General features: G+C 47.4%; 1 protein-coding gene across 2 annotated transcripts; it reads right to left on the bottom strand.

Moving 5' to 3' along the window:
* Positions 1–7: 7 nt before the first annotated feature.
* Positions 8–22458, bottom strand: MRPS31 (mitochondrial ribosomal protein S31). 2 transcript variants are annotated; one of them, XM_045839106.1, is made up of 7 exons: positions 22239–22458; positions 19885–20169; positions 17004–17159; positions 14502–14642; positions 11558–11631; positions 8617–8760; positions 8–307 (listed from the first exon to the last, which is right to left on the bottom strand). In XM_045839106.1, exons 1-7 carry the CDS (start codon positions 22361–22363, stop codon positions 78–80), a joined length of 1155 nt encoding a protein of 384 aa, XP_045695062.1. In that variant the 5' UTR covers positions 22364–22458; the 3' UTR covers positions 8–77. The 2 variants fall into 2 exon arrangements, with proteins under 2 accessions (XP_045695062.1, XP_045695061.1); XM_045839105.1 differs by having other exon boundaries at positions 17004–17162; positions 22239–22456.
* Between the last annotated feature and the right edge of the window lie 765 nt (positions 22459–23223).

Raw genomic sequence — 23223 nt, 5'->3', positions numbered from 1 at the left:
ATATAGGTAAACTTCTAGTAAAATTATTTTATTCAGTTACAATCTCCAACATCTTGAAATAAAAATTTCCATGGTCTTCAATTAAACTGTATGCCACTTTCTTTTAGAATGTCCTTTTTTTCATCAAAATAATTTTTAAACCACTCGATATGTTCCACTTTCTGTTTAACACTCAGGTGTGGGTTTTTGGAAAGGCCGCAGGTCACCAGCTCCATGAAGTGGCGAATCGGTCCTTGTTTTGGAAAATCTTCCAGGTATTTATCTAGAAATATGTGTTCGTGGAATTCTGAACCATCATCATCAAAACCTAAAAAATGTGACAAAATATATTATAATTTTTTAATGTAAAACATACATCATAAAATGAACATGAATGTAATACAGTATCACACTGAAAAGCATGAACTTTGAAGTCGCACCCCAGGTGTGCCCCCCAATTCAGTAACTGCATCACTGGGAATTTAATGAACTTGTCTAAGCATCAGCTGCCTCAGGCATAAGATCAAGGTTAAAACAGCATCCTCCTCCTGGGTTTTTTTGTAAAGATGAAATAGACACAAAATTTTAAAGTTCTTTTACAATGCTCGGCATAGTGTAAATGTTCAAAGTGGAGCAGCAATGACTGCTAATAAGTATTTTGGTGTCTGAAACAACCACCAAGGAAACTATGCAAACTACGCTTAAAAAACACATGAATGAAACAGGATGGGGTCCTAAAATGTGTTCTCGCAGCCCACAGGAAGCCAAGGAAAAGAGGGGGGGGAAACAGAAAAGGAACAGAAAACAATAAAACTGGAGACTTAAGTCCTAACAAATCAATAGTTACTTTAAAATATACCAAAAGACAGAGGTTGCCAAAGTAGATAGATGCCAGCCACAAGAAACTCACTTCAGTAGGTAGGTTGGAAGTAAAAGGATGGAGAAAGATATATCTTGCTAACATTAATTTTAAAAAAAGCATGAGTGGCTATATGAATATTAGGTAAAGTAGACTTTAGAGCAAAAAAAAATGATTTTGGTGAAAGAGGAACATTACATAATAAAAGGATAAATCCACCACGATGAGATAGCATCTGAATTATGTACATACCAAAAAATAAGGTTTCTAGATGTGTGAAAGAAAAAATGATGGAAATAAAGAAGAAATTTAAAAGTCCACAATTATAGTTGGGTGTTTCGATACCCCACCGTTAGCGATTGAGGAACCAGCAGGCAGAAAACCAGCCAAGACGCAGGAGAACGAAGCACCATCGGGCTCACGCTGCCGTGCACTGAACGCTCCGCCGCCCGCGCCCGTGAAGCACCCGCCCAGGGAGGCACGGCAGGGCCGCTGGGCAGCTGCGGCACCGCACCACCACCACCACCACCGAACACACGGTGGGCGCTCTGATCGGGACGGAATCACACCGGACGTGAGTGACAGAAAGACAACAGGGACATCTTCAAACGCTTGGAAATCAATACACTTACAAATAATCCAAGGGCCATGGAGGACATCTCAAAGGAAATTTCAAACATGCACAGAAACGAATGAAAGTGAAAACACCACACGTCCGAACGTGCGGGCCGCAGCTGAGACGGTGCTGAGCGGGACCGGGGGGCGCCACCGCACGGGCGAGGGGGCAGGGAAGCCTCCTGCCCGCCCGCCCTGTAGCGCCCGCCCACGAACCCAGGAAAAGAGGAGCAAGGCGATAGCCACGCAAGCGAAGGGAAGCAACAAAGGGAAGGAAGGAATAAATGATAAGCAGGAATCAATAAAACTGAAAATAGGAGAATAATGAAACCAATACCTGGTTCTTTAAGAAGAATCAGCAACATTGATAAGTCCCCACCAAGTCCTACAAAGAAGGAAGCGAGAAGGCACGGCCCACCAACACTACGAACGGAAAGGGGGTTGGGGTTGTCGTTATGCATCAGAGGAACAGCAAGGGGGCACCACGACGACCTCACACTCACAAGTTCAACATCTGAGAGAAAAACGACAACTGAAAATAAAATCCAGTGAACTACCAAAACAACCATCCAAAAAAATAGATAATAGTCTTATAACTATTAAAGAAAAGGAATGTGTAATTTAAAAGCTCTCAAAAAAAAAAAAAAAGAATCTATAGGCCCAGATCACTTCACTTGAGAATTTTATCAAACACTTAGAGAAAAATGAACACCCACTTACACAACCTCTTCCACAGACTAGAGAAGGGACACTTCCTCATCATGTTATGAAGCTACTATTACCTTGTTATCAAAAACAAAGACATGGCCAAAAAAGGAAAGAAGAGGGAGAGAAAACAATTTGAACCAGTATCTCTCATGAATTTAGAATTCATTCAAAACCTCTTTTTAAAACTCAGCGAGCAAACCCAACAGCGCATAAAAAGACACAGCCTAAGACCAAGGGGATTTATTCCATCCCTGCGAGGGCGCTCGGGTAGCTGAGCGCCCACGCGGTCCCCCGCGTGAGCAGGCCACAGAAACCTCCGTGAGCTAGCACTCACTTTGATGAAAACTGCCACCTGACTCTCTCATCACGTGGGCACTGTGTCCTCCTCTCCCAGCACAAGACAGAGACAGACACACGCATTCACATACCTTTTACTACAGCACACTGTTACAACTGTTCTATTTTATTAGTAGTTACTGTTGTTAATTCTTATTATGCCCAGCGTATAAATTAAACTTTATCACAGGTATACATGCACAGGCAGAAATGTAGTATAAAGGGTTTAGTACTGCCTGTGGTTTCAAGCGTCCACTGGGGGTCTTGCAATGCACCCCCCCAGATCAGTGGGGGCTACTGTACCCCTGAAATCAGGGAGGAGGGACAAACACCGGAAGACTGACTAAAACCGGCTCAGGGGACAGTTGGACCCCCCATACCCCATCCCCACCCGCGCCCGTGGGTGACGCCGCCTCAGTCCCAGAGAAGACGGGCAGCTCACTTGCAGAGAAGCTGAAACGGACAGAGAACGAAGTCACGGAGCGGACCAGAGAGGAGTCACGGAGAAGGAAGTAGGCCCCCTGACCGGTGAGAGGCCCTCCCAGCACCTGCCCCCGCGCGGCTCAAGCCAGGCGGCCGGGAGACGCCTGGAGCACTGGGGAGACGCCTGGAGCACTGGGGAGACGCCATGGAGAGAACTCACCGGCACGGTCCCGTCCATCCGTGATGATCCCCGAGCTGGCTCCTGCCAGACCCCTCCGCAATGCGGCCCACCGGCCGGCCGGTCGGCCAGCCCGCCCATGCACACAAGCCCAGCAAACAGCTTCCTATGCCTTCCTCTAAGGCACGAACACGAGTTCCTCGTCTGCAGGCGCTTCAGGAGAGCCACGGATTCGAGCGACAAACACCCTGGCGGAAACTGGTACCCAGCCTTCTAAACTGCTTTGACCTTTTCATCACAGCACAGGAACGAAAAAGCCATACGTGTCTGTTCAGCAACACCACCTCTGCAGCCCGCTCAGGGTGAGGCCTGGCCGCACGATCCCATTTCACCAGTGGGGTGTGAGCGGAAGCAACAGGCGACGTGGTCCCGCCAGGGCCCTTAAGAGAGGGGAGCTGCTTCTCCCGCGGCCTCGTCCCCCGCGGCCTCGTCCCCCGCTTGTGGGCCTGAGCACAGGAGGTGCGAACCCCCCTGAATCATCCCCAGGGAGAAGATGCCCTGGGGGAGGGGCAAGTAAATGAGGAGGGAGACACCTGGCGCCCCGCACAGCCGGGCTGCTTCTGATCAGGAGCCCCGACTGCTGCATCGAGTAACTCCTGCCCCACCGCGCCGTTCGGTGTATGGCCGTATATGGTATTGCAGGGAAGCCGCAGCTGATGTGAACCCAATACAAACTCCAAAACAGATGACAACGACAGCAACAACTTTGAGGAAACAAAGAATGTGGGTAGCAGGAAAAAAAATAAAACAAATATTGAATACTGCCCTGGCTGGTGTGGCTCAGTGGAATGAGTGCTGACCTGCGAACCAAAGGGTCTCGGGTTTGATTCCCAGTCGGGGCACATGCCTGGGATGTGGGCCAGGTCCCCAGTAGGGGGCGCAGGAGAAGCACCTACACGCTGATGTTTCTCTCCCTTCCTTCCTGTCTAAAAATAAACAAATGAAATCTTTAAAAAATCTAAACCGAGAATAACAACTTTTTAAATTTACAGTTTAGAAGTTAAAAATATGATAGCAGAGACAAAAACCCACGAGAAAGGTTGTAAGATAACACTGTGGAATGTACCCAGAGGACAGAACAATAAGAGGAGGAGGAAAGACTGGGAGGCCTATATTGTCAAATAAGAAAAGAAAACAGAAAAAAAGAAAATTGGGAAAATAAAATTTTCAGGATAAAGGACCGAATGATGCTGAGAAACTTGATTTTAAACAAGTAAAATACCTTACCAAGGATCACTCTGAAACTTAATACTAACTTGAGATTTCCCTTTCTAGAACCCTTCCTTCCCCTCTCTAAAAATAAATTTTAAAAAATCTTTTAAAAAATTTAGAAAACTACAAAGAGGTCTTTTTAAAAAAAACCCAAATTAATTTAAAAAGAAAGGAGACCAACTGGAAGACAATATTTCCAACTATGTAACAGATGAAGGATTAAAGCCTGCAATGTACCAAATTCCTATGAACTGATAAAACAACCCAACAGAAAAAGTCAAAGGACATGACGAGGCCAGTCACAGAGCAAACATAAAACAGCCACTAAACACACAAAGAGATGCGCAATCTGGTTAGTGACCGGGGAACTGCAAATAGAAACACCCCCGATGTCCCCGTGGGCCCCGGACGTCTGAAGGAGGAGTCACTCATCAGCATCAGGTGCGGGGTAAAGAAAGGGGGCGTTCAAGGACTTGGCTGGAGGGCAAGTGGGCTATTTTTAGCAGAGAACGTATCAATATTTATTGCAATCTGAAATACACCCATCATTGGACCCTCTGGGGAATTAAAAGTGTACCGACAGGCACAGAGGGACACATATAAAAGGATTCAGAACTACAGCTCCATCCGTCAACAGGAAAACGGCAAAATGTTTACACTATTCATGCAGCATTCACACACTGGCTTACCGTAGAACTGGTAAATAAATACGAAACAGCTCTACTTCGCAGAACTGGTGAGATAGCTAAAGTCGATCTCTGTGTGCTGACAAGGCAACGATGCCAGACACACCGCTAAGTGAAAACTGACGCTGCACACCACACACGCACGGCGGGGTGCCGCCCACGGTGCGGCACAGAACGGCGGGGCACCACACCTGCCGCGGCAGGGCGAGGGCCAAGACGCCGTGTGCTCCGAGAAGGGGGAGAAGCAAGGTAAAGGATGCTCCCTATTCTTTCGTGCTATTTGACTTTTTTGCTAGTAAACTTTCATATATTTATGAAACTTAAAATCTTTTTTAATAAACAAAAGAAACATAATGAAGAGAAAAATAAGACAGAATGGAAAGTTAAATATAGGAGGACATCCCACATGTTATGCAATCGACTGAGATGACAGGTTACGTCTGTGCCTAACGGGTTCTGCTTTAAACAGTACCGCATGCAGCTACAGACACGGCACAGCAAGTCAGGGGTAGGACCGAGTCGACGGCAGCGACCGGCTGTGGGGTGCAAGGGCGCACGGCAGCGGCAGCAGACCCGGCCCCTCCACGGTACACTGTGCCGCTCCCGGGTGTGTCAGAGCCGGCACCTCTCCTCCGTCGGTGCTTCCAGGCGCCGGTGCACGGGCAGAACCTCTCTGGACAACTGCTAGCTGCTTCGGGTGACACGTGCCTAACAGTCTCTGACCTCGCCCCGAATTCCTCCACACCTTCCCTCCCCCACAACAACAGAGCCCTCTTAGAGCTCTTTTATGGTGATTTTGAACTTCCCCCACTGTTCTTGCTAGCTCATCTTACAGCACAGATTTCAGGTGGCCTGGTGAAGCATGGCACAGTGGAAGCGAAAAGTTCCACCAACTGAAGAATAAAAACGAATGCCTGATTAACATACATGACTAAACGTTTTTGCCCACTGAGGCCTCTGAAGATTACTCTCGGGGAGCATTTCCAAACACCCTTAATTTGGCAGACTATATCTATATATGGCTCATGCATATTTAAAGGCAAGATCGGTGAACTAGGTAATGGCAGAAACTTGATTAAATTTAATTAAAGTCAAAGCTAAAATAAAAGTGACTTTATTACCAACGCAACAGACAACAGATCCTTACTACGACACCCAGGCGGGGACAGTTCACTGACAGCTTCTGTAAGCCTCATGCTGGCAAAGCGCAATAGTAGGGACAAGCCGTTTCTTAAAACAAAAACTTAAACAAAACAAAACAAAAAACCTAACGTGAATTAGAAAAATAATTTATGCATTTTAAGTGGCAAAACAACAAATCATATTTTTATATGATGGGAAAACACAGCCCTGGGGAGTAAACTGTAAAACAGGACACGTCACTGTGAGTGTCATGTTCCAAACCGACTGGCTAGCCCCTAAAAATAGAACAAAACACCTTTCCCCCTGAGCACCAGAGTACATCCTCATGAAGCTAAGCACTGGTAGAGAGAGCACAACATTTTGTTAATCTCAACATTTGAGAAGAGCAAATGTAAAAGAATGCTACCAAACTGTTGGGGCTCCAGGTCCTCATCTGACCTCTCCCAGGGCCGAGGTAACCCCCACAAGCTGTGCTGGGGGCGGGGCGGGGAGCAAAGTGAGCAGCACCCTCCCGTCTTTTCCTGCTTTTCATTCGGGTGACAGCTCCCGTCCGGAGCTGGAAACAAGCCGCCTCCCCTTCCAACCCGAAGCATCAACTAGACGTACGGTGTATGTGGGCACTTGTCCCAGTTACCTTCACGACCTGACCAAACACGAGTTTTTTCCTTTTCTTAGAAATTACACTTTCTCCAAACCAGGTCAAATTTAAGATAAAGTCCTCCGGAGTATGGGCACTCAAAACTTCAAAGAACGTAGCATTTTACCGCTGATGACAGCGCACCACCAAGTCAAGCTTTCCCATGACACTGGCGTGTCCTAGAAAGCACACAGCGTCCTTGCGAACGCTGAGAGACGTTTAAATGTTACAGCGCAGAGCAGAGCCGCGGCGAACCCCCACACGATACTGTAGTGCAGACCGAGATGATGGTGGTGGTGATGCTTTACTTGTGCAATCTCACCGGTTTCTAAGGAGAATCCCCCAAAGTCAGTCCTGTTATTCTTCCCGCCGTTCTATAGATGAGGGTGGCGAGGCCGGGAGGGATTAAGCTGTGACTCACTAGGGAACCTGAACCCCTAACCACCACTCACTCCCTCCTCAGCGAAGTCACACATTATTCCACCCCAGAGCTGGGTTTTAAAACATGTGTTTAACCACAAAGACGGAGAACACCCAAGTTTCACTAAATAAATTTTCCCTTAATGCCGCACATTTGTATTTTGCTAGTTCTTCGCTACTTTTACAATTCTATGCTCACACCGGAGGGGAAAGAGCTAACATGCATGCATACACATACGAGTGACCCGCCGAGAGCTGTGCTGAGCACCTCAGGGGCTGTACCTCACTCACGTCTTACGGTCTCCCGGGCAGGGCCCTCTGGCTCTCCGGGTGAGGGTGCGGAGGCCCACGAGGTTAGAGGGCTCCCTGACCGGCCCCCGGCTAGTGCGGGGCAGGGCTGGCGCGTGTGCCCAGGTCCCCGCAACCGAGAGGCCCTGTTTCTTTCTTCTCTTTTTTTTTTCTGACTTTACCCTGACACTTGACAGAGTACAGAAACCGTAAAACTTTATGAAAATATAGGACTAAATATTTCTGATATTCAAGTTTCCATTCTATTTATTTAATCCAAACAAATGAAAGGTCATAAAAAATGAAAATATTATGGTGAAAGCATAAAACTACAGAGATTATAATATGGACTCCATTTTCCTGAGAATTAATGAGGTGTTTGCAACTTCTAGCTAATCTTAATATAAAAGCAAATGAATCTCTTTTAATTGAAAATACGCCTATAAAATTCAATGAGAATGTTTAGCTGATGACAACATGGGTGCAATAAAAAATAAATAGCACAGTGAAACTGCTTTCCTTTTGACTGAGGCAGAGATACCATCTCTAGAAAAATCTCCAGGGAAGTAGATAATATTTTATTACCAGTTCAAAGCATCTATGTACAGCCAAAGAATTTCAAAGCCTCCTAACGTTTGTACTCTCAGTGGCTTTGAGCACAAGAAGCCTGCACCTCACTGATATAATGGTTTTATAAATAAAAGATGCCAGCACCAGACTTCAAGAGTTGTAATGGTCTCCAAAATTAAAGTATAACCTGACACCAGCAGTTAGTGTATCAGAAGATTTACCAGGTAATCTGCTTAGCAGCCAGGGGGGACTGTCACCCAACACTGTCGAGGCACAGAAATTCATGGTGCGTTCCTGCCACGTGATTTTACTTCCTCACTGTCCTCACCAAACATCTAGAATTAGGGGACGTTCCAACATTCTTTTCAAAAACACCGTCCAATTTCTTTCGGGACACCACGCAGACAGTCACACAAAGTCTGAACTGCAGGCAAACCGCCAGGCTCCAGAAGGGGTCCGACCGCGTGGGCGGATTTCACGAGCCTCTGCAGGGAAGGCTCACCTGCTTCGTTGTCGATGGGGAAGGCCCACAGCCTCCCCTCTCGCGTCCACTGGATGAGCTCTTCGAGGCCGTTCTGAAAGGGCTGCGCGTTCGCCGCAGCCGCCTGCTTGGCGAACTCCACGTCCCAGAGCGAAGGGGCTGCTCCTGCGTGGAAAAGTGCTTGAGATGAGCGCAGGCCAACGTCAACATCTTTCTTCTTTAAAAAAAATGTATGATCAACCCTGAGTGGTCAACACATTCTCAGACCTTGAAGCTCGCAATTAAATACTGCACAATGAAAGGTCACTCTCTGAGAGCTAAAACTGAAACATACATGTATATGTGAGAGATATATAAAGACTACAATCACAGGAAGTGCAAGCCTAACTGTCGTAAACTTTTACGACAATGCTTGGTAACCAGCCCCTTCTAAAGTCGCACTGCTTCCTCTACTGGGAAGGCAAAAAGAAATGTGTGTTTTGTTTAAAGATACTTTTATGAAGGTGAATATGTTTTAGACAACATATGCCTTTGATCTTTAAAGTCCAACCTGTTTACCTGTAGTTTTAGCCTGTTAAGAGACGTCACTAACGTGCTACTGAGAAAGCCCGAGGAAGAGTTAACGTGATTATAACAACAACGACACTGCTACTGACGGATCCTGAGCACTTACTCTGTGCTGCATGCCTCCTGTGCTTCAGTTCATTTAACCCTCGCGACCAGCTCCCACTGAGGAAGGCAGGACATACAACATCGGCTCACAGGCCCCACCACACCATGTTTCAACCACTTGTTCTGAAACGTGAGACACCTTTCAGGAAGGGGTCATATGTGCACCCGTCACTGCCGATGGGAATGCAAATTGGCGCAACCACTCTGGAAACTAGTTTGGAAGTTTCTTCACAAGTGAATGGTACATTTACCAGGCAACCATTTCACTCCGGAAAGAAAACACATGTCCACACAAAGACAGATGTGTGCACGCTCACGCACGACCGTGCCCGACCGCACACTCACTGCAGGGTATGAGGTGTGCTGGCCTAGAGCACCTCACACAGAGAAAAGATCGCGACAGTCAGGCTGATGCGCCACGTTTCCAGAGTGACTGTAGCAGTAAAATAACTTAATTATCGGGGTCCCATTCTTTCAATTCATTCAGGGGACACTGATCAACCTGTGTCTTGCCCATGATGACATCATCAGCTCATCATTATTCTTGGTGTTAATAACTGGTGTCACCGAATGCTCACTGTGGCCCAGGCACTGCGCCCGACACCTTAGCTACACCACCTCGTTTACCCCTGGGGGTGTGTGCACGTGCCCCACTTTACAGGTGGGGAAAGGGAAGCCCGGGGAGCGCGGTGTGGCAGAGCCTGAGACGGAATAACCCAGACACCCCACACCGCACCCCTCTCCATGAAGCTACACGGCCTCTCAGCCCTACGCTCCTCCAGAAAAAGCAACAGGGCCTATGACTACATCCTCTGCAGGGCTGGCAGGACCTTAGTGAGGAGCAAAATGCGGAAATCAGGGGGCAGAGGGACTCCTTTATTCGGTCAATAAATAATTACTGAATGCATTTAACCGGGAACAAATGATACTCTTTAGACTCATGCAACTATGGCTTATTAAAAGAGTACCCTTCAAGTAAATTGACATGAATTTGTGCATTACTGTCCCTATTAGAGTATAATTATTTTATACTGTTTCATAAAACACATACAACTTCAATACTTCCTTGCTAGCTAATTTCAGTTTTAAAAATAAGGTTTCCGACTTTGAAAATAGCAAGCTGGCTCTTGCAAAACCCAAGTGCTCCTTCCGGCTGCTCGTCAGACAGACAACAGCAGCTGCCCTGCAAACACGTCCTCCGTCCGGGGCGAGCCGCCCCGCCGCCACCGCCCCAGGGGAGAGGCGGTCTGTGCTGCCCACGCCTGCGCCCGTCCCGTGGGTCGCACAGGACAGAACACGGCCTGCACAACGCAAGGGGCTTGTCCGTTCCTGGCTTCACCTCCCTTTAAAGGAACCCACGCTGCCTGAACCAACTCCCTCCCTCACTGGACACACAGGTTTAGTTCAATTTGTTCAAAGGAGGATTTAAGGTTTAAGATAACTCCTTCCTGTGATCTGTAAGCCACTTGGCTGGGTGCTGCTGGGGAGATACAAAGGTCAAGGAGACCTTGCCACTGATGTCACGAGGATACTGAATACAGTGACAGAAAGTCAGTGGAGGCCGGCCTAGGAACTGAAATATCAAATATATACTTATTTCTACCAAGGACCAAAAAGCTAACTTACAATCTTTAGAAATGGAAGTCTCTTATAAGCTGGAGACCATTTCTATTAGTTTATTTATTTTATCAGTAAATCAAATTTAATGCCGAGTAAAAGGGTACTCTTATTCCTCACTCAATGAGACTGAAAACGGAAAACCCGAAGGATCTGACTTCTCGCCCAAAGCAGAAAGGAGAAAGAACGGAGAAGAGACTGCGTGGTAGAGAGAAGCACAATGCAAGTCTACCGACCGCATTTCCTGCGTGCTCTTCCCCCCGTCCAAAGCGGTCACCAAAGTCACTTCTGTGCATGCCGTCACCTCTCCGGGAGCGCGAGCAGCCTCAGGACAGAAACCACAGAGCACCTTTCCGCACTGGTCCAGGCAACCAACAGGCATCCAGGGGCGCTGCGAATGCACGGGGCCCCTGGCCTCCGACGCCCCACCAGCAGGCACTCCGCTGCTCACAGCTGGCGGTGCGGCCCTCCCTCCCGCCGTCTCAGAGACCGCAGCATCCCAGGGGGGACCGGGCCAAGGCTAGCCACGCCGACAAGCACGGTCCTGAGCAGGTGGCAGGCCAATGGCAGGGTGCAATGTTAAAGTCCCAGAGTATTATGCAATCAGACATTAAGGATGTTTTTGAAAGACGGAATTTTTCTACATAGTGTTGTTCTTTTTTTGTTGACAAACCTGTTTCAGGTGCCTCTTGAGTAGCTGTCTTAAGATCAAAAATATTAAGCCTCTTCCCCTTGAATATATTTTTCCTAAAACCAAAAAAGAAAAAATAATTTATTTAATGAATTACTGTCAATTAATGACTTGTCAATAAAAACTGTTCATGAGAGCAAAATTTTATATAAAACATACAATGTGAATATTAAAAATAATTCCACGGACTGACACCAGACATTTGAACCAAACTGCCACATCTTCACGACTGATAACTAGAAACAGGAACACATGCACTTAAATTTTTATATCATAATATAAAAAAGCAGTTAAAGCAGTCCAATTTCCAAAATACCTAATTGAAAAGATTAGCCTAATTTGCCATGATTTTCATTCGCTCCACCTTATATTAATGTTTTAGAAAACTCAATGTTTTGGGAAGCTATTAAAATATGCTAAATTAGAAGTTGTTAGGAACGAATCCAAGACTTTCTGTCAAGATGACGAAGTAGCCCTGGCTGCTGTGGCTCTGTGGACTGAGTGCCGGCCTGAGAACCAAAGGGTCGCTGGTTTGATTCCCAGTCAGGGCACAGGCCTGGGTTGCGGGCCAGGTTGCCAGTGGGGGGTGCTCAACAGGCAACCACACATTGATGCTTCTCTCCCTCTCTTTCTCCCTCCCTTGCCCTCTCTCTGAAAATAGATAAAATGTTTTTTTAAAGAGAATTTAAAAAAATAAAAATAAAACTGGTTTATAAAGGGAAGATTAGCTTTTAAGATAATTTTTGAATTATTTTTCTGGGACAGGCTGACAGTGACCAGAGGGGAGAGAAGAGGGAATTTCAGGGGAGAATGGGAAGGGTTTACAGGAACAAACTTAAAGGACACATGGACAAAAACTAGGGGGAGGGTGGTAATGGGAGGGAAGTGGGGAGGGTTGGGTGGGTGGGCTGGACTGGGAGTAAAAGGGAGAAAACTATACTTGAACAATGATTAAAATAAAATAAAATTAAATTAAATTAAAGAAAGAAAGAAACTCTAATGTACAAATGCTGCAATGTACTGTTTTATGTAAAAAGTACAGGGGAGTTAAGACATTTGTGTACTGAGTAGTACAGAGTGGCAGAAGACAGTTTTGTGAATATGAAACTGAGTATGAATCTAACTATCCTTCTTCTGTAAAAAGTGCATTTCTCTCAGAATGAACAGTAATGAACTCTTTCAACATCAGTGATTCACAGTGAAATGTGATTTGCTTTAACACAACAGGTTCAATTAAACATGTTGCACAGATTAAAAAAATTATTTTTCTGGATCAAATTATTTTCTACTAAATTAAACTGAAAAATGCAAATGCCACACTAAGGCTGGACAAGGTGATCTCACATCACGCACTTCCTCTAGGAAGTCCCCAAGTGTCTGTGCACCGAGCTTCATGCTCCAGGACCTCCCTCCACGCCTTGCACCCCGCTCCCCACCCCGCAGTTCCTCTGCTTCCAGCCCCGTGGACGGGTGCCGGGTGGAAGGGGCGCAGAGTAAAGAGGGGGTGACGCAGTGAAGGGTGGAAGCACACTGTACTAAAGAGGGAGGGAAGGAAGCGGACATTTGCACCTATGATGTACAGTTTACACACGTGTCTTTCCTGTTCTTCAAGAAAGACATTTCAGCTGGGCTCCACTTTCAGCATCTCAGAGTTGGGGCGGCAGACCAGTGGAGGGGGGCGGCGCTCTGAAAGTCCCCAGTCGCAGGATGAGTCAGTGGCACGGTGCCAGGTCCCGAGGCGGGCCGGCGTGGCCGCACAGCCAGTGCTCTGTGCCGCGCACCTCTGGGCGCTGCCGGAAGCAAGCAGCCCAGGCCCGGGCTGTCCCGGCCGTCCCAAGGCAGAGCAGGTGGACGACCTGGTGTCTCACCTCTGCCCGCCCCTCCCCAGAGTCCTCCAGTCACCCCTGCGACACAGTCGTGCACGCGTACCCACCCCGTCCTCCCCTGTTAGCTTCCCCGCTGCCGCCTTCTCATTTGCAATGACCGCTGGTACCATCGGAAGTCGAACCACGGGAGAGCACTCTGTTGTCGTTGCATGGAATCATCGCGAAGGCTGATTCAAAGAAGGTTCAGTTTAAATACTCTCGAGCAACCTTAAGTAAAACTCTAATACACGCTCTCCTTTAATCAATAATGTATCATAGCTATAAAGTCACTTTAAATTCATAATCAAACAGTCTTCCAAAGTCCCTGTAACCCCCTGAACTTCCTTTGTTAACTTGTAACCATCTTTTCCAATCTTCCCGCACAAATCAACAAGGAAGGAGCTAACATAGAACTCAAAGACATTCCATCTGCGAGTGCCTCTGCTACGGAGTGGAGCTGGTTTTTGTCAGACCATGCTGAATGTCTGGTCCCCCTCCCCAACAACCTCTTTGTGGGTGTCAGAGAGAACAGAAACGTTGCGTAAATACAGACAGCTTTCTACTACAAAACACATAAGGCAACACTCAGCACCTGTAAGAACTACAAACTGCTAAGTTCAAATTGCCACGAATAATCTCCACTTTAAGGTATTATAATGGATCTTTCTTTCTTTGATGGTGGGAGATTTCCCTAAGGTATGGACCAAGGCGATTACAGAGAGAGACAAAAACAGTGTATGAACATGCACTGTCGGGCACACATCAGAATGAAAAATAATGCACCTGCCAGGTCAGACCTCACCCAGCTCCATCTACTGGAAGTCAGGAGACCTGACTGGAAGTCAGGAAGACAGAGCCCATTCTGATTTATGCCACAGAGCAGCACAGGAGTGCTAACCTCAAAACATCCCTCCCTCACTAGGCAGCGGTACGTGGAGGGGAAGGAGACAGGTGTAAGCGCATCCACAACGCTCAGGTACCCGTCAGCAGTAACATGCACAGCAACAAAGTGAATCTACAGTGAAACTGACAAAACCAAAGCGACTGCAAGGTTTCAATACCTTTTTCTATGATCAGCGGTCTTCTCCTGGTCAGCAAAACTGTCAGATCCTTCATCAAACTGAATCTGATGAACCGGTCTGGTACTAACTCTCGGTGTGGAAGATTTGGCAACTTTCATGTCGGATATTATGTTACTGAAACTGAAATAGAAAAAAGTCAAGTGTATTACGAAGTTGAGCTACAGAATAGTAGAAACATGATTCATAGAACTTAATTTTTATTTCTCTTCTATGCAATAATACGACATAAAAACTTACGTATAATAAAAGGTTATGTCACATATTAACATTCAAATTCCACATACTAAGACTTTTGTTTCCTTCTGTCTTAAAGATGTTTTTCAGGTGTGTTCACTTAAAACACAAAGTGTCACGTAAAGCTGTCTAACATCTAGAGCAGCCGACATACCATCAATACCTGTATATGCGTCACACAGGATGGAAAAGTAAATCAAAGGGGAAATTTAGCCGTAGTTATTGCCTTGCACTTGTTCAAATATAAAGAAGTGAGCGATCTAAATGGCAGTCCAGCCGTCTGGGTTCTTTCTGACTTCCAGAGATAATGCCCGCGCACAGGCTCACGGAGAACTGCCGACCCAGACTGCCCCCCACCCCCCGCCCCCCACGAAGCAGCGCCGCCCGCCTGCTCTGGGCAGCAGCATTACGCTGTGGTGTGCAGGGCTGAGAGAGGGGAGGGGAGTGGGAAGGTGCCGGCTGACACTCAGTGAGGAGGCAGAAAGGGGGACAGGCCTGAAGGTGACCATATTATTGTGGCCATATTATTTTATTGTGCATAAAACTAGAAAATTACTTACCTGAAAAAAATTGACCTTCTCAGAGAAACTGTCTTATTCTGTTATTTATTAATTTTTAAGCATATTAATATTACTAAATTTATCATTTCTTTTTCAGAGATAAGAAATTGTGTAACTTCTCAAAAGAAAACTTTAACCACTCAATTGGTCTTCTAAAAACTGTAATCTTACTTAAGACATGAGTTTTTTTTAAACAAATTGCTACTATTCCATTTATGAGGCATATCTCATATTCTGCATATAAATGAAATACGTTATATATAATACATGAGGTCTGTCCAGAAAAAGTCCAGCCATTGTTAATATAATGAGAATGGTTTCCATGACATTGGTGTAACCTGGCAGCCAAGGAGAGTGGACTGGAATGCGCATGTGTGAACAATGACGACTTCACTGTCCTAGTCAGTGGGGGTGGAAGATGCTGCTGAGTGAGCATGTGCACTGTGTGGTTACTGCATTCAAACTGACTGAGTGAGGATAGCAACAAATCTACTTCAAATTTTGCATTAAGCTTAACATTCCTCCTCGAAAACTATTGGGATGATTCAGAAGCCCAAAGCTATGGGCAGCTGGTGATTGGCAGCTTCATCACGACAACACGCCTGATCATGCATCACATCTCATGCAGAGTTTTTTGGTGAAACATCAAATCACCCAGGTGATTCAGCCCCCCACAGCCCAGATCTGGTGCCTACAACTTCTGACTTTTCCCAAAACTAAAACCACCTTTGAAAGGGAAGAACAAACGACAAGAGCTGGCGAGGATGTGGAGAAAGGATAATCCTTTTGCACTGTTGGTGGGAATGCAGACTGGTGCAGCCACCATGGAGAGCAGTATGGAGATTCCTCAAAAAATTGAAAATAGATCTGCCTTTGACCCAGCGATCCCACTTTTAGGAATACAACCAAAGCAACCCAAAACACTAACTCAAAAGAACATAAGCACCCCTATGTTCACTGTAGCATTATTTATAATCACCAAGATATGGAAGCTGCCCCAGTGTCCATCAATAGATGAGTGGATAAAACAACTATGAGGACATTTACACAATGGAATGCTACTCAGCTATAAAAAAAAGAAAATTTTACCCTTTGCAACACTATGGATGGACCTGGAGAACATTATGCTAAGTGAAATAGGCCAGTTAGAGAAAGACAAGTACCATGTGATCTCACTCATATGTGGAATCTAATGACCAAACCGAACAAAGAAAATGGGGACAGGCTCAGAGATGAAGAACAGGACCATGGTGAGTGGTGGCGGGAGGTCGGGGTGGAGGGATGGAGCAAAAAGGGGAAAGGACTCGTGGACACGGACAACAGTGTGGTGATTGTGCGGGAGGAGGTATAAGGGGACTGAAAGGTAATGTAAAAAAATACAATAAAAATTAAAAGAAGAGGGAAAAGACTTCAGACCGTCAATGAGATTCAGGAAAATTCAATGGGGCAGCTGATGGCGACTGGGAGAACTGTGTGAGGTCCCACAGTGCCTTCTTTGAAGGGGACGGAGACCTCACTGTCCCGTGTACAATGTTTCTTGTGTCTTGTCTCTTCTTCAGTCAATGTCTCTATTTATCATATCACCTGGCTGGATCCCTTCTGGACAGACCTTATATTACTCATCAGTTACGTGGAAACAGCTCGTTCTGAGAGAGCGGCGTGCCCACGTACCGCGTGAGTCACCAACCTGATTTTGGGTCTCGCTCCGTCCCTCTGTGCCTGCGAGAGCTCCTCGTGCTGCCGGAGCTGCCGCAGCAGCTCTGACTTGGTCGCCTGCTTGTCAAAGGGGAGCGACTCTGCAACGGCAGAGGCAGCAGCCACCAGCTCAGGGCTCAGTGACTCACTTCTGAAGAAGAAAATGAGAAACAGATGAGAAAGAAAAAAGAGGCGTTACTTATCATGCCACTAATTTAGCGGAAAGTAAAATGATATTTTCAGAGAAAATGTTTTTTGTTCAAAAATGTATCTTTCAATTTCTGACAAAATCAAGAGTTCTTAAATATTAAGTATCGGTTTCATAGAAACTTAAATGTCAGAGGTTAAAGCTTATGCATATTTGTTGAAGCACAAAATTAACTCAGAAAAATATATTAAGGTGGATAGGGATCAGCCTTAAACATTATAAATTGGTAGGTTTTTAACTAGATGCCATTTTATTTCCATTTATACACGTAACAAGCAGAAATAAAAGTGGCTATCCCTGTTCATAGAAGTTTTATTCACAATAGCCCAAAACCGGAAACAACCCAAATATCTCCCGTCAGCAAACACCAATTGTGATACATGTACATCCGTACAATGGAATGGTACTTAGCGCATGCTGGGAAATGAAACTGTATGAGAGTTGGATACAGAAAGAGTGTGTAGTGTGCGTGATTCCCTTCACATCACATTCCAGAACAGGCAAAATCAATCTAAGGTGAAAAGAATCAGAATCGTGGTGGCCTCAGGACAGAAGCCGGGAACACGACAACGGAAACGCTCTGCGTCTGGATCCGTGTGTGGGTGACGTGGGCAGACGCGTGTGCTAAAGCCCCGTGACCGAGATTTGCACGCGTCAATCAGTGCACCGGCAGGGAGGGGACGGGAAGCGGGCGAAGGCGCAGGCGACACGGAATGGCAAGCGCGACTGCTGAAGCTGGGGACAGGTACAAAGGGGTCACGACTGGATTCTGTTTCCTGTGTTTGATGTAAGTTTTCCGTAACAAAAGACTTAAAAAGCGCTCCTCTCCAGTCAATTAGGGTAAGTCAACAGCACCACATGCCAGAGACAGAAAGAAACCATCTGCACTTTTTAACTCACTGGGAACCTCCATGAGGGCTCCAAACGAGTGCTGGGCTCTGCCTGGCCCTCTGCACCGCGATCCTGCCTACTCCACCCACGGTCCTGTCTACCCCGAGGTCCTGCCTACTCCTCGATCCTGTCTACCCCGAGGTCCTGCCTACTCCTCGATCCTGTCTACCCTGCAAACTGGAGTTCCCAGACCCCGAAGCTGCTGGATGGAGGCCTGAGGGGCTTTACTAAGTAAGATACGGGAGATCTAAAATCTGACTGGAATAGGAGAAAATAAAATAAAGAGGAAGAAATATAACAATCAGATTAAAAGAATGTGCTACTTTAACTGTGACCTGTGAACAAAGCGTAAATCTCATCTCACGTCACTGTGCTTCCTCCATCAACTACTGCCAAGTTTATTTCCACGTTTTCACCCACGAGGGGCAGCACAACACTTCCCCGTTCTATTACAAACTCATAAGCGTGCATTTCTGAAACAACACTCTCACGCTCAAGCACACCCCACGACATTTTAGGTGAAATGTTCGCATCAACACTGTACATTAGTGTCACATTTTTAAATTGAAAGTCTCCCCTGGCTGGTGTAGCTCAGTGGATTGAGTGCGGGCTGCGAACCAAAAGTGTCGCAGGTTCGATTCCCAGTCAGGGCACATGCCTGGGTTGCAGGCCATGACCCCCAGCAACCCCACATTGATGTTTCTCTCTCTCTCTCTCTCTCCCCCTCCCTTCCCTCTCTAAAAATAAATAAAAAAAAATAAAAAAAAAGAAAGTCTCTGCGAGGATGCACAGAGCTGTAATGAAGTCTAGATCGGAACTGGTGTTGCCCACCGCCCACCACCCCCCACCCGCACTGTCAAGAGTCTGTTGAGCCCACGAGTTTGTCCAGCCTTCAGAAAATTCATCAAAAGAGCAGAACAATGGGCAAAACCCACACAGACAAAACAGATCTCTGATCATTAAACGATAAACAGTGATCATTAAATGATGCACATTTCATAAATCATATGGAATAACGGTCGCTTGACCTTAAAAAGTGTCACTTTACAGAAGGCCTGAGCCCGGGTTCCCCCCATTCGGCTTCTGATGCACTTCAGATGACCTGCCGGCAGACACCGAGTCCGCAGTTCTTCTAGAACAGCGTCCACGTCTCTGTTTCACAGAGGAATGGGCATTCTCCACGCATGCAACGCTACGAACCCCTGTGTTTCCTGCGACACTGCTAACGGCACATCAGTAAGCATCGCCTACCGCTGGTTCCCTCAGGCGCCGCCCTACATCCTGGAAGAGAAACAGCAAGGCACACAGGTCCCGCTGGAAAGAGAAATCTGTCCCGCAGGAAAGGGAAATCAAACAAGCAGAGAATCAGGTAAGGAAGGTTTTCCGTTTTGTTTTTCAGAAATGTTAGTGATGACAGGAAACAAAGCAGAGATCAAGGTTTTAAGACTGGCTGGTACTCAGAGGACACCTGGTACAGAGAGCCCCAAACGGGAAACGGGACCAGGGACGGCGGGTCGGGGACAGGGCCCCAGAGCCAGGACTTGTGGCAGGTTGAGAAGGTGGACACGCTGACACACAGAACTGAATGCATATATCGGGCCCAGACAAAAGGACAGACGGTGTATTGAGGGAACAGTAGCGCTCTTATTTGAATTTGAAGAAACCTTTGCGAATGGAACTAACAATTTTTTAAAAATTTTTGTTCTCTAAAGAAAAAACTGGAGTCTCAGAAATCACTTTCAAAGGAGAACATTCAAATTGGAACTTAACTCACCTCTTCTTTGGGTCATCTCCCATAGCCTTCTGAAGCCTGCCAGTCGCGGCCTCCGAACGTTTAGGAGCTTTTCTGCCGGGGGGCTTTGTGGTCTGCACGTTCACGGTGCTTAACTCAACTTTCATGCCCTTGATGATGTTTAACAGGCCTTTCTTCCCATTCTCCTTCACGCCGCCTTGGCTCTCTGTCTCCTTGGGGGTCTCCTGGGCTGGAATGGACTGCTCATCTTTCTTGCTATAGGTCCTGTTGTTGGTTCCAAAGTACCTTTGGGTGTTATTTTTCGTCCTGGAAAGATGACAAAGGAGAGAAAAGAGAAAAAACACATGCAAAATAATAAAGCTAGGACGCGGAACTGTTTCTCTGCATTTTTAAATTGTTTTAAATCAAGCCCCGCCCCCTTTTTTTAAATTGAGGATAGCCCTTGCTGGTGTGGCTAGTGGGTTGGGCTGAAAGGTCACAGGTTCGGTTCCCCATCAGGGCGCATGCCTGGATTGCCAGCCAGGTCACCAGCTGCAGGCATGCAGGAGGCAGCTGATGGATGTTTCCCTCACACATCAATGTTTCTTTCCTCTCCTTCTCCCTCCCTTCTCCTCTCTCTAAAAATAAATAAACAAAACTTGGGTTCCTGAGACGATTAGTTGGTAGGTGTGGAATGGGGCCCAAGGATCTGCACTTAACCCAGACTCCAGGTGACTCTGATGAAGACACTCTCGAGACCCTGCATCAGACCGTGGGTTCAATACCGTGTCAAGCTCTCAAAGCCAGCACATGGCAGTGCCCGGTTAGGGGCTTTTCATGAAAAAAAAAAAAAAAAGGCTACTTCCAAAAATGCAAAGACAAACTATTTGAGATGCTTATAAAAATGTCAGAGGCTAATTCATCAGACACTTCAAAATCAGAATAAAAAACTCACTGTATAACTAGTATCCTCATAATCTGTACAAAGGAGCCACATTATAGTATGCAATTTTTGGTATTACTCAGGAAAATGCTCTAATTATTATTTCACATGTGAAAGTTAAAATAAATTGAAGGTATAACACAATGATGGCAAACAAGGGAGCAAATGCCACGTGTAACCCGAATTTCAGTGTTTCCTTCCAAGACCGTGCTGCAGTAACAGGGAAACTACAGTTGCACCAGGAAAACCACGGATCAGAAGACACTCCCTAGCACTGAGGGAAGAAAACTGCGGCTCTAACCTCCCTCCTGAGCGCCCTTCCACCGACAGCATCTCATCGGCACTCCAAAGACAACACATTCGAGACCACATTCAAGAACTCCCCTCTCTGACCGACTTTTCTCTTTTTCATTCTTCCGGAGTCAATGAGCCTCTTCCCGTAAACAGGTATTTTTGTATTCTAAAAACTATGACATTTTAAGAGCTTTCTCAAAGCCACTCCTCATTTTCCTGTTACGGCAGGTACCCTAATCCTTCAGGGCAACCAGCTGAAATCTCTGCTTTGACTGTCCCACCCTTACCTCGTGTGTCCCTTCCTACCCATCCTACCTGCACGATTTCTCCCCTGCATCCAGCGCCTTCGCATCCCCACTGCTCCCAGCCTGCCTCAGGGCTGAGCCTATTCACCCCAGTGGCCTCAAGTCGTACTGCGCGGAATAGATGCCGTAGAATTAAAGTGTCACAATCGTGAAGGTCCTCAGAGAGTAAGGGGTACCAAGTACGCTTGCTAGTAAGTACGCCACAACTCCTTGTCTCGCCTAGTCTCGGGCCGCCTTCAGGTTATTTCAGGCTGCTCTCCCGGGAAGGGCACTCGGAAAGTCTCCTACAAGGCTTCGGTGCCCCTCTTCGCTCACCCAGCAACTACCGGCGTGTGTTAAACGAACAGAGCGTTCTGTGCTACCTACGCCATCTCGGCTATTACTCCACGTGCACTGCCTCCTTGGGGTAACTGTAAGCTCCGGGATAGCAGGACTGTCTCATGCTGGCACGCTGCAAGCACATTCAATAATTAACTGAAGACTAAATGGAGGCAGGAGGGAGACCATCACAATTCTGGGAGGCAAAAAAGAAAAAACAACAATTCGCCTCTGGAGCCTGGACGAAACGAGGGGACAAGTGGCGAGAGGGCTGAGGCGCGGCGTGTGGCAGAGGGAGCCCGGGACAGCAGACCAGGAATGTCACCGTGGCCGTTTCCCCACGGGCGCTACGACCTTGGGCAAGTCCTTTGATTTCTCTGGGACTTCCCTTTCCTCGGACTTGAAGCAGTGGCTTCTAAGATCCCGGGGGTTGGAACACCGGCCTCAGGAAGCTGGAGAGTGGCAGGTGAAGGAGCGGGAGGGAGCCCGGGGGTGGCCCGGAGCCCTGCAGGGCCAACAGCGGCGGAAGGCGGTACCTGGCCGGTCCGTGCGGGGCGCCGAGAAGCGCAATCGCAGCCGCCGACGCCTCGGGGCCTCCGGAGCACAGGGGGAGGCGGGGGCGGGGACGAAGCCACACGACCGCCGACACCCTTGGAAACATTGCCCAGAAACAACCCGAACGGCTAACGGGAGGGGGTTGTCCCCTGCAAAACACGCCCCCCGCTTCTGTCTTCCGTTCCTCCGGCGGGCGCGTTCCGTCCGCTGCACTTTCCGGCGGGCAACAAGGGCCCGGGAACTGCGTTCCGGCCGCGGCCGCACTCCCCCTCCCGGCCCTTCCTGGCCTAGAGGAGGGTCGGCCGTGGCCGTGGACCACGTCCAGCGAGGCTGCGCTGGTTGAGGCCGGAACCGGACGAGAGAGCCGGCAGAGCGAGGTAGTGATCAACTGGGCAGACGCTGCCGACGGGGCCGGTCCGTGAGGCGGAGAGCGGAGCCTCTTGTGCAGCGTCTAGGGGAGAAGGTCCACAACACCCATCTTAGCCCCAGAATGATCCAGGGCCACCAATGAGGTTAAAACAATTACGGATGGGACCTGCTGCCCGATCCATTAGTATTTCTTTTCAGTTTCAGTTCTGGGGGTAGAGTCAAAACATGAGATATATGTTTCGTTTTTCAGAACTGGTTTTCGAGATAAAAGGATCGATAAAAGGGTTTCTGCCGCCCCCCCCCCCCTCCCCGGAGGGCAGTGAGCCATGGTCCAGAAGCGATGGATTCAGGGTCTCGAATCGGGAATGCCCGAGCAGTAATGCCTGGTTCCACGAGGACCGCGGGCTTAGATTGCCATGCTAGCGGGCGAAGGTTGACATCAACGTTTTCCCTGCAGTTTCAAATAAGAATCAAGACTGGTAGTAATTTTTTTTTGTGATGCTGAAAGCACGGCTTACACTGAGATCTCGCTGAGACCCATTAGCCCTCACAGAACCTTTGCGACCATGCTAAACAGCATTCTCAGGGGTGTTTCGT

This window comes from Phyllostomus hastatus, unplaced genomic scaffold (genome assembly GCF_019186645.2).
Source record: "Phyllostomus hastatus isolate PE091 unplaced genomic scaffold, TTU_PhHast_1.1 phas_contig_29, whole genome shotgun sequence".
NCBI classification, from domain to species: domain Eukaryota; kingdom Metazoa; phylum Chordata; class Mammalia; order Chiroptera; family Phyllostomidae; genus Phyllostomus; species Phyllostomus hastatus.
Note: the sequence above shows the minus strand (reverse complement) of the source record. Positions and strands in the feature narration are given on the sequence as shown.